Raw genomic sequence first — 12,365 nt, forward strand, 5'->3', positions numbered from 1 at the left:
TTTGCTTGTGTGGGATCCTCCTGCAAGCCTCCTACAAGGATCTGAACAATGGCACATACTGTACTGAATTGTAATTGCACTTGTACTAACTTTGCCTGACAAGGTGTTGACGTGCTTTATGACAGGAGCACATTAATCAGTAACCTAAACTTAGTGGTTGACCAGGTGGTTATTGGTTTAGTCTTTTGCTTGGAGGAAACTGTTTGAAGCATTTCATCCAAGTGGGGGGGTTGAGTTAATCGGAATTATTTTATTTATTTATTTTTAAAGGTTTTATATGGCGCTGGCTAGACCCGGAGGTATCAGAGCGCTTTACATGAGTATCAGACCATAATTACAGCTTACATCGTTACAAAGGTTACAGTTATTAGAGCCTGGCAAAATAGTGACAAGTAAGGTCGAGACAAACAAAAAGGACCTATACGTATACGTAAGGGAAGAAGTAACCAAGGGGAGAGATTCGGGGGGATAAGAGCAGGGGAAGTAGACAGAGAATGGAGGAGGAAAAGAGGAGGGGTGGGTGAGAGACACAGCATGGAAAGAGGAGGGGGACGGGGACACAAACCGGTAGACAAGTCAGAGCTGCGTCCAAAGTCCAGTAAGCTGTGATCCCAGGGGAAGTGGTATCATTTCCCCATCTCTGTTGCGAGAGGCTCCATATATGCAGTGGACTCTCTCAGAGGGGTCTCTGAGACTCCAAAGCCTGCACTACTGGATTCTTGGCAAAAAAGGGGAGAGGGAGTGCTTTGGCAAGGGGTGCCATACAATACCTCAACTGTGAGTGGCTCCCTAGGCGCTGTGGACTCTCTCAGCGGGTACGCTGAGACTCCAGTGTATATATCTTGGATCTTTCCCCAACAAGGGGAGTGCTTAGTCAAAGGGCACAAAAGGACAGGGGGCTAGGTGGCGTAGCGGGCAAGGGGAAAGATTCAGGGGAGAGGGGATAGGAGCAAAGGAAGTAAGACAAAGAAAGAAAGAGTGCTAAATGGGAACAGATAGATAGATAGGAGACAAGGCGAAAGCAGAATTATAGAAATACGATGAGGGGGGCGAGACAGTGAGACAGGGAGAAAAACTGTGCCCAAAGTCCAGCTGGGTATGTGACGGTCAGGGGATGAACCAAGGCCAATCTCCACAATAGCTGAACAGAGCAGCTCCACCGGGTGTCGGACATAGTACTAGTAACTTAATACAGAACATAGCCAGGGCGGGCTGCATGCTGTAGTGTATGGCTGAAGGATTGACATGATGTAGCAAAACAAATTTAATGTCAACAAAGGCCAAGGCCATTGCAGGTCTACAAGGAAGGCATAGGAGCTCTCCTTGATGAAAAAGAAACACAATTTCAGTGGAATGTCTGTTTGTTTTGTATACATATAAGGGAAGGAAGAGTTTGACTTATGCCTTATTCCTAAGCAGTGGGCACAAAAGCTTCATTCCTTCCTCATTCTCGTGTACGAGAGGGATTGAGCTGTAGTCTAAATCTATGAGAGTTAGTTGAGAATCCTGTCAATTTTCCTTCCGAAGGACTGTGGGTATCACTTGAAGCAGGTAAAAGATCAGCCCTAATTTCTCTGTGAAGTTAGTCTCTATGTTATCACCTAGGGCACATCAAAGGTCAGGCCTTGATTCCTCTGTGGAAGAGAAGTCGCACAAACAGAAGCTGGCAACTGCCCTACAAACTCAAAAGAAAATGCACTCAAAGTTTAAACTGATTCAAAGTAACCACAGTATTTGTTCCTAACAAATTGATTAAACTATCTCAAAGGGTATAGTATGAAATTCTGATGCTAAGAGGGGAAAAAATATGAGAACATCTACAAATTTCCCACAATCCCAAAACAGCACAAAATGGGGGTAAATGAAAGTAAGATATTTAGAAACAAACAGAAATACAAAGAAAAGTTAAAAGAAGAAATCAGAGTTGTGGTATTCTTTAAGTTATTACGTTTGTGCTATTTGTTTCAGTATTTCAAATGTGGAATAGAGCACAAGATAAAAAGGACAGAGTAAGGTGGTGAGGCATAGGATCACAGAAAAAATGGAAAGCTGATCCTGGGAGATGCAGTGAGGTGATTAGATGCAAAGTAATAAGGAGATGGACTAACATTTTGCTCAGTAATTATGTCCAGAAAACAACAAAAAAACAATACACTTAAGCTGGGGATCAGTCTGATGGTCTGAAGAGGTGCAAATAGAGAAATGTCGGGGAATTATCAAAGTGAGACAGTGAGAAGATGGAGAGACAGAACAAAGGGTATCCAGATTTTTGAAAGTACACATTGTTAACGATGACTGTGTCCTATCATATTCATTAGGAATAAACTGGCAATACAACAGGATTCACTAGAATGTTTGTTTTTCAAGAAGAAAAATTTGTCAAGTGTGAAATCTTCAGAAAGTTAAAGACCTGTCCTTAGGTTCTCTTGCAGATATTGATAAGCTTATTCAGCTTTATGTCACTAAGATGACAAGTAACTCATTAAGAGACCACAATGACTAGCTGCCATTAATCCTTCTAATTTATTTATTATACAACACAAAGTCACAGTCGTAATTTAAAAAAAGGAAAAGGAAGCAGTACAGATCTGTCCATTGATTTAAATGCATGAGAGATTTTCTTTTGGTATTTTTGAGGCAAACCAAAATATGTGTGAGCTGAGAAGCATAGTACGCCAAGGACCATGTGACATGGGTGTCCTTGTGGGTTGTAACACTTGTCTGCTTATGAGCTCGGTTTTCGAACAGAGACAGCTGACAGGACGTAGGATGCAGTGAAGGCTAATACTAACTTAGAAACGCGAGGAGTGACTAGAATCCATTTGGTGGCTGTGGCGCGAAGCATTTCCGGACACAAGCAACTCGTGTTCAGATAACTTTTGCAATATTTAGCTGCGTGCTTTGCGAAGGACTCATTTAAAATAGAAGCGGAAGCTGACGAAAGCACTCTGTGTTAAGATTGCACCTGAAGAAGGGACATCACTGTCCCGAAATGCATCGGGCATTGCCAAGAAAATCATTATTATAATTACATTGTTTTACGATGAAAAACTGCATCTCAATGTCAATTATCAATCATATTGGTTCCATGATGTAATGGATTTAATAATTGAATTCACTTATTGTCAATTAAATGAAATGTGATAAATCAGTATGTACAAATGATGTAACAAATGAGGATATACACATAAATGAATAACAGATTTATCCCTGGATAAAAAACTGTTGAATGCGTATGATTTATTGAATAACTTGTTTTGATTTTATTTATAGAGTCCAGCCGGACTATACATGCACAGTGCGTAGCGTTCTCTGCCAGTTTTGGTAGTTTTTACATCCTATGTGCAGACAATGGCATAATTCATCACAGATTCCTACTTACCTCTCGCATCGCCAGGTGGTGGAAAATATCTAGAAGCTCCACCCCATGCTCCACATATGTCACTGTTGAAAAAGCTGTGGTGATGAGATTCTGCATCATCACTTCTAAATCCTTAATTCCAGCACGGAACCTAGAGCATTAACACAAACAAATACGTCGGTAACAATCCCAACACAGATTGGATACTAAAGGTTCGCTGTACAGGCGACATTTCAAAGCAAGGCTTCGGACTGAACTTTAGGCAAATTATACGCTGTTCAGCAGGAGAAAGGGGACGTTTCCTGAAATATTGTGAATGCGATAAGGCATGGCTGCCTTTTTGAGAATACTCTGGTCAAAGTGTCCAAAGATTGTGCTTGTGTTATGCACTGACAGAAACATGCAGGGAAACTTCAAACCCACAAGAAGGATCATTTATTTCAATTTTCCACTCACGGCTGAGGTCTTTGTATAACCTGAAGAAAACATGTTCAAAGTACCTTCTGGTCATTAAAGTCCTTCCTCCACTTAGGCTTAAAGTATTGAGTAAAATTATGTTGTGTACTTATAGCTAGTTACCTACAAGGCAAGGTATGGCAAACGTATTTAGTTGTAGTTCAATTCTCATTCATGAGTATATTTAAAAAATCCTACAAAAATGTAATATCTTCCTTAACCCCTTCGGTGCTGCGGACACCCCCGGTTGTCCGACGTCACGGTGGCCATGTGCGGAGCACGGGCAGGGGCCGTCCAAATCTCGCCCACTCATTAATTCGCCCGCACAGCGGGAGAATTAGCGCAGCGGGCACGGGTTAAGTGTAAGATCCAAGAGCATGTTTTTTAAAGAGGAAAATTGCTTTGCAAGATACTTTGTATGCCTTTCTAAATTATTATTTTTTTTTAACAAGAAAGTCTGGGAAACCACCTTTACATCGCAGCTTGAACCAAGCTGTGCCTTACAACGTGGTCCGAAACACCAATGCATCTTTACAACGCATTCCTTTACCATACAAGTATTGCAACGACTTGCCTTACGAAAAGCGTTGTTGGACTGATGTTGGACTTTAAGTCTAACACATTTCCTACTGTTGCGCAGACTGGAGTTGGAATAGTAAATTATACTATTCCAAAGCCCAGAGCTTTCCCTAAGGCAAGTTGTTTTAATGACTTGTGTGGTAAAGGAATGCGTTGTAAAGAAGCATTTGTGGTTCGTATGTTGTTAAGGCAGGCGTGGTAAATGCCTACGTGGTTCTGACATACAACCAAGAAATTACGCTACAAACCATTTAGACTAATTTAGTCTTTTAACATTCACTTAAAAAAAAAACATTTAGGAATGAAGCCTTACATTTAATATGGTGGATTACACCAAGCTACCCAAACCCCATAACATTCCTCAGAGACTGTCAGTCCTCAATTTTGGCAGTTAACTTTCTCAGGGTCTGTCCCATGACTTTATTAGCTAGGAAACAGAATTGTTCATGAATTTAATGAGACAAACACAATGGAAAAGTAGGATCTATCATAAGATCTTTGGTAATAGTCCTGAGCACTAGAAGAGTACAGCAAACTAAATCTCTCAATAAAGGGTGGTGGAGAAGTCAGTAAGGAGTACAAGGAAGAAAAGGATGAACTCCTGAAGATAACAGTTCGTGAAGAAGCTTGACACTTTCAGGTTAGTCATAAACACTAGAACAGTACAGCAAACTAAGGGCCTCATTTATAACCTGGAAGACGGCCTGTTGCCCCACCAGCTGGAGCAACTTCCCGCCATTTATAAATGGCCACCAAACATGGAGGTTTCTGTCAATGCATTACGCTTTTTGGTGCACAGCTACATCATTTTTATTTTCAAAAAGAAAATCCTGAAGAGTGATTTTCTTTTTGAAAATAGAAATGAAAATGAGAGTCAACGCCCTTGGTGAGGGAAGACTTTAGCAGTTATCACTGCCCATTGTCACCAGGGTTTTCCTGGTGGTGACAAGCAGTGAAAACTGACCTCTAATTCTGCCATCTAAATCATGTGGGCAGATTTTGAGGTCTGCTTTCGACAGCTGTTCATCCGCAGGGCAGTAGGAGGGATTTAATCACTGCAGAGACATAGACGTCTCCGCTGTGATTAAACCTCTTGTACACTCGCATCTAAATCAAAAAGAACAGATGAAGGACGGAATGCTGAACAATGCAAACACTTACCCCAGTTACAAATCTGGGTTTAACCAATCATTTTTTCACCACGCCTCCCCAGTTTGGACCCAGCCCTTTGCAAATCAGTCTTGACCCGGCTCCTCATTTTTGCTTTTGCTGTTCTAAGTGGGAAGGATTTGCCAAAACGTGGATCCCATTCTCACAAGGTAGCCTAGCTGATGAGGGGTGATACCCCTAAACTGGTCCCAAGATGCTTGTTTACAGTCCAGGGAGGACCTGGCTTGGCAGTTCGGGCTTGACTGTTCCTAAGAGGTCAGTGTCAAGACTGATTTGCATATGGCTGGGTCCAAACTGGGATGGTTTAGTGACCAAAAGAACAATGGATTTAACCCAGATCTTTTGACTGGGGGTGAATGCACTTTTCGCCCTAATTGGGATGGCTATGCCCAGATGGGGGTCCCATGCTCGTTGTGCCACTGGGTTCAAGCTAATCTGGATGATGAAGGGTGTTACCCTGAAAACGGTCCCAGGATCTTGTTACCGGTCTAGGGAGGACCCGGCTTGGCAGTTTGGGATGGATTGTTCCCATGAGGAGTGGGGTCAAGACAGATTTGCATATGGCTGGGTCAAAACTGGGGTGGTGTAGTGAGCAAAAGAATGATGGATTTAACCCAGATCTTTTGACTGGGGGTGAATGTTTGATTCATTCAGTATTCCGGCCATCACTTGTTGCTACTGTGGGTCCCATGTGTAGGAGAGTAGGGTCTGCAATCCTATGATCACCCAGATTTTTTGCTTTTGTTTCACTGGTTTACGACTTTCTCTGGCTGTGGGCCTGCCAATCAGACCCACAGCCTGGCTGTTCTCTCTCTAAATTACCACATGTACCCTAGGTGCATTTACCAATTGGTACTGGGCCACCTTATCAGACCCTGTAACTCAGGGCATAGGTGTACCCAGGGCCTACCAGGGGCTGAAGCATGTATTATGCCACCCCTGGCTGGCCTCCTAAATTTGACACAACTGGCTGCATGACAGCTGGGGCAAAGTCGTGTAATCACCCTTCGCTGTAGATATAGTATACCTATATCTAACCCTAAAATGGACACACAGATTTCTATCAGTCACTCCTATGGCAGGCCTTGACAATCCTGAAGGCAGAGTGCTTGGAATCGTGTGAGATGGTGCTCTGGCATGAGCTGAGCCTGTCTGCAGCTTGCGGAATCAAGTCCTAATAGCTGTTCCATGATATCGCATACCATATACTCTTAAGTGCATTATAATCCTCGCGGTTAAATGCTATCTTTGGTTTTGCTTTATCAAAACATGTCGAGTAAGGTGTCACACGAATTGGGATACTAATCCCTCGCCAATTCTGGCGACGGGGTTAGCATTCCACCCTTCTAGAGGGACACAACATGTATGTAACTGTGAACCCCGGTTAAAGTTAAACGAAGCCTCAGCTCCACAAAATGGATGCTGCCACCACAGACACGAGTCTGACCCCCTGCAGCTGGGAGTCCTTCCAGCGAGGGGAGCCTGGACTAAGGGTTTCCTGTCAGGGGCGGTGCTAGCACCGTCCCAGACATGGTTTTGTGTATCCTGGGTAGGCAGGGCTTTTCAGGAAGGTGACTGCTGAGTGGCACCCCGGTGCTCACTACGCATAGGCCGGTCAGAACCAGTTCCAGGGGCACACCAGCCCCTGGCCTGGGGAAAGTCCGGCATGGCAGAGGGGTGTAACCACCCCCCTCCTGGTCCCACCCATAGGCAGGACCTAGTCACCGGGTCAGCCCCCTTTTTTAGTATAAAGATGGGAGCGGGCCCCCTGTTCAAATTAGATCATCTTTGGAATCAAGACACGACTTTCTGGGAAAGACATCAAGATTTCCTTCTTCAAGATTCTCCCTTGTGGCTAAGGAGTAGTCACCCTGCATCCGCAGGCACCATCCTAAGAACACTGCGGTCTGCTGCAAGTCCTTCTTCACGAATCCGACGACCCAGCTCGACGAGACCCGGCTTCCCTGGCACCTCTGACCTCTACTCACCTCTACAGCCAAGCTGAGAACTGTGAGTGCGACGAGACCTCGAGGGACCGACGATCGCCAAGACTGCACGACTTCTTTGCAACAAGCCCACCGTGTGCTCCACTGGTGAGTGCTTTGGGGTCCGAGAAGCCCAGACCCTGACCAGCTCCAGCACCGAAGATCAGCCCTCCAGCATCTCCACGATCTGCGTGGGGCCCTTCTGCTTTTGCGTGCTCACCGCGCTGTGTGGCTACTAGCCGGCTGGCTTGTGGCCTTCTTCACGACGCCCGACGACATCACTGCTGCTGGTCTGGTTGCTCCAGACTGGCCCTTGCTTCCTTCTTCAAGAGAGGCACCCCGGACCCTCCTGGTCCACTCCAGACGCCATTTTGAGTCCACCGCGTGGGCTTGAATTTGCCAAGGCTTTGTTGCCCAATCCTGGGTCCAGCGACGCCGACAGCTTCATCCATCGTGGGACAGCTCGCTCCTCCATCCTGGTCGCCGACAACGCCTCCTGGTCCGTGAGATCTGCGAGCACAGCGTCACCCACTCACCTAGTCGAGGTGACTACCATCCGGTGCCCTCCTGGTGCCACCTGACTACTGGCTAGTAGTCTCGAACTTGGTCCCCTCTGCTTTCAGGTGTCATCTTCCTTCGATCCAGGCTTGGATCCATCGAACTTTCTTCACTGGTCGCCTGCCAGCAACTTCTTTCTTCCAGGCTCCTGGTCCGTCTACGAGGATTCCCGACGTCTTTTGAGAACTATGCAGCTGCAGCCCCTGGGCTAGGTAACTTCGGCATTTCGGTGCCCCAGCATAGCCTCACTATCCAAGGGTCAGAATCCACTTTCGTTTTCCTCCTACCAGGTCAGGTTCGCCCGAGAACACTAACTTTGTCATTACTAGCTACCATAGACTTTGTCCCGCATCACGCGTGAGAGTGCACACTCTGCACCCGAGTCCCCTAGGCCTCCTATAAGTAATCTGAAGGTTCTATAGTCAAGTCCTAGCGATTCCTAAGCCTATTAGTACTGTACTTACCTGCTAGTAATTTCGCATTCCACTTTCAGAGTATATGGTTTTCCGTGCCCCTCGGGCATTTGAATATACTGTGCTAACTTAAGTATTTTCGTAAGAGTTTTGTTTTGTGCTTAGTACCCTGTCCTCATAAAGAGTACATGGCTGTTGTGATTCTTAATAAATATCTTGTTTATTTTCATAACACTTGTGTGGTGTCCTTTCACTGGGTATTCAAGGGGTATATGTGTGGTAAACAGCTGGCTTAACACGCCCTCTCGAGTCTTTAGCCTTAGACTGCTCGTATCCATGCTACTAGGATAGCTGGTCTATAAGGTTGACTTACAACCAATCATCAATAAGGGTTGCTGGACTGATGCATAGTGTTCACTAGAATAGTGAGCACTGCATATCAGGCCACCTTCTCACACCATGCTCGCTGTGCCACTGGGTTCAAGGTAGCCTGGCTGAAGAGGGGTGTTAGTCCGAAACGGGTCCCGGGATCTTGTTTCCAGTCTAGGGAGGACCCAGCTAGGAAGTTTTGGCTGGACTGTTCCCATGAGGAGCAGGGTCAAGAATGATTTGCATATGTCTGGGTCCAAATTAGGGTGGCGTAGTGAGCAAAAGAATGATTGATTCCACCCAGATCTTTTGACTTGAGGTGAATGTTTGATTCATACAGCATTCCATCCATCATTCGTTCTTTTTGCTTTCACATCTAAATCAGAACTGTGAGAAATTGAATTGTTGGTTGGCTGGGAACCCTGGAAAAGCGGCAACCACAATCCTGGTCATGGTTGCGGAGGGGATGAAAGTAGTATCTCGCTGGATGGACTCCAATTTCCTACAATACAATGTGGGGAAAACCCAGGTCATGCTGTTTGGGGAGGCCTCACTCCTGTGGGCACCAGATTGGTGGCCTTTGGACTTGGGGCCTGTCCCCAGTCCCAAACAGACAGTGAAAAATCTCGGCGTACGCCTGGATCAGGGTCTCTCTTTAAGAGAACACGTGAATCAGACAACTGGATCCTGTTTTCGGGTAATTGGTCTCCTGAGACGCGTGTTCCCTTTCCTTCCCGACATCTTTAGAAAGACCCTTGTTCAAGCCCTTGTGGTTAGCAGCATTGGACTACTGCAATGGCCTACTTCTATCAGTGAATGACAAAGTGCTTAGTAGGCTGCAAGTGGCCCAAAATACCGCGGCTAGGCTGGTTCTTAATGCTCCGCCAAGAACTCCATCCCGCCCCCTCTTGGATAAACTCCACTGGCTCCCTATCCGACAACGGATTAAATTTAAAACTTGTTGTACCATCTATAAAAGCATCCATGGGTCAGGTCCTTTGTACCTGGCCGAAAAGTATCTTCCGTATAAACCAGGTCGTACTCTTCGCTCCAGTAATCAGTTCTTGCTGCAGATTCCACCAATCAAAAAAGCACTATCATTCTTTGGTCCAAGTCTTTGGAATAAATTACCCCTCAATTTGAGACAATGTAATAACTACCTAAATTTTAGAAAGTTACTGAAGACATTCCTGTTCCAGGCATCCTAAATCTCTGTAATATCTTTAGAGCATTGTCCTGTAGCCGGAGGCGAACCAAGCGCGGAGATACTCCTTCGCGAGTCGAAGTCCAGTGCTATATAAGCCTTTAAATAAATAAATAAATAAATGGTTGGGCACAAGTCAAACCTAAACTAACCGGTGCTCAACCCTCTGGTAGCTTTGCACAGAGCAATCAGGCTTAACTTAGAGGCAATGTGTAAAGTATTTGTGCAACACTTCCAACCGTGATAAAGTGACAACACCACACAAAAGGTTCCCACACCAAGTTAGATAAATATAACTGATTTTAATAAATAAAATAAGACCAAAACAAGAACAATCCAATCAGCAGAACTGGAGATAATCAGTTTTAAAAATCTAAGTAAAAATATCGCCAAACAGCACCAAGTACCAACTGTGTATATTTGTGGAAATTCACAAATTCAGTCTGACTGCAGTGGAGAGCAGGCAAGCTACATGAACACAGCTACGCCCCTGAACAAAGTACCTTAAATCCTGGTTTGAGAAGTGATGCGCGGATCTGCATCAAAGATAAGTCATGCAGCTGAAGAATGCATTGGTTCCGGAATACGGTGATCCTGAGATGCAAGGGTATTCGATGTGGTCAGGAATCCTGTCAGACGTGCGATGTGAAGTCCAGCATTAAGGCTCTGCCACAGAGTAGGGGTGATACGTCCATTCCAATGAGCTACAAGGTGCGATGTGAAGACCGGCATCAAGGCTACTGTCACCAAGGGATGCGAGGGCCTGCGCTGAGATTGCATCATGCAGTCAGTGCAATGCGGCAATTCTGTAGAGCTGCAATGTGATGCAAGTCTTAGCGACGAGTTCAATCAATGCAGCAACAGCAATGCATCAGTCCTGCTTGGGCTTGCACTGCACAGCAGAGAAGATGTGTCAGTTCCACCGGACCCACAGAGGCTGGTAGCACCTTAAGCTCACTTTTGAGGGTTTAGGATTGGTTTGGCACCACTTGGCAGGGTAGAATCGCAGATGAAAGGCTGTTGTAAGCCATGCTATGTCCCTGAAGCTTCAGATCAGAAAGCCAGCCAACTAGTCTTAAGAGTTACTCTAGGTTCTGGGTTCAAGAGATGCAGTTCCAGTCCTTCTCATCTAGGCAAGAGGGCATCAGATCAACACAGCAGGGCAGCAGTCCAGCAGAGTGGCAGTCCATTTAGCAGCACAGAAGTCGTCTTCCTGGCAGAGTATCCACAGCTCCAGAAGTGTACTGAAGTGGGGGGCTGTGAGGTCTAGTATTTATACACAGTTGTGCCTTTTTTAAGTGTGAAGAAGCTTCTAGAGCAATGCCGTTGAAGTGCACAAGTGCCCTGCCTTTCTGGTCCTAGCTCCAGACTAACTACAAGGGGTTTGCAGCCCTTTGCACAAATTACTTACCTTCGGTAACAATATATCTGTAAGAAACATTAGTTAGTGTTAGATTCCTTACCTTAGAATATCCCCAGGCGTCAGACTGGATCCGGAAAGTTTTCGTCAGCAGTAACTTTGCGCGTCGGTAGGCATCGTCTGCGGCTCCACGTCCGTCGTCGGCGTCGTCGTGATCACCGGGATGATGTCGGAGTACTTAGACGCCGCCCTCGCGCGCTGACGTCAGTTCTGTACATAGCTTTCCGTGCAAGGAACGCAGAGCCATGATAGAAACCGACACTGGTGCCATGAAACTAGGGCCCTGAAAGGGATGTCCTTAACCCTGGGGCGGTAAGAAATCTAACACTAACTAATGTTTCTTACAGATATATCCTTACCGAAGGTAAGTAACTTGTGCATCTGAAAGAAACATGTCAGTGTTAGATTCCTTACCTTAGAATAGACACCCCAGCAATACCAACCCCGGTGGTGGGTCTGCAAACCAAGATCACACCAGAAAGTCCAGGAGAACGGAACAGCTAAAAAAGCCATCTCTCCGGACTTGGATGTCCTGGCAGTGGTGCCAAGCAAATGTGTGCAGCGAGGCCCACGTAGCCGCCTGACAGATGTCCTGCAAGGGGACTCCCCGACCCAGGGCAGTAGTAGCCACCGTGGCCCAAGTAGAATGGGCGTGCAGCCCAACAGGAGGCTCCTTTTTCACCAAGGAGTAGCAACCCTTGATGCACAAGACGACCCACCGAGAGATGGTCCGCTTGTGCACCGCCCGTCCCTTCTTAGCGCCCACATAACCAACAAAGAGCTGGTCGTCCACCCGGAACTGGGGTGTGCGATCGAGATAGAAGAAGAGCGCACGTTTTGGATCCAGACG

General features: G+C 45.9%; 1 protein-coding gene across 1 annotated transcript in view; it reads right to left on the reverse strand.

Moving 5' to 3' along the window:
• The window catches only part of DNAH2 (dynein axonemal heavy chain 2), a 2,538,822-nt gene that overhangs the window by 2,144,637 nt on the left and 381,820 nt on the right, over nt 1-12,365 (reverse strand). Inside the window, exon 12 of the mRNA XM_086946066.1 lies at nt 3,383-3,512. Coding sequence (XP_086802192.1) covers nt 3,383-3,512 — 130 coding nt within the window. The remainder of the gene's footprint in view (nt 1-3,382; nt 3,513-12,365) is intronic.

This window comes from Lissotriton vulgaris, chromosome 12, assembly GCF_964263255.1.
Source record: "Lissotriton vulgaris chromosome 12, aLisVul1.2, whole genome shotgun sequence".
Classification (NCBI taxonomy): domain Eukaryota; kingdom Metazoa; phylum Chordata; class Amphibia; order Caudata; family Salamandridae; genus Lissotriton; species Lissotriton vulgaris.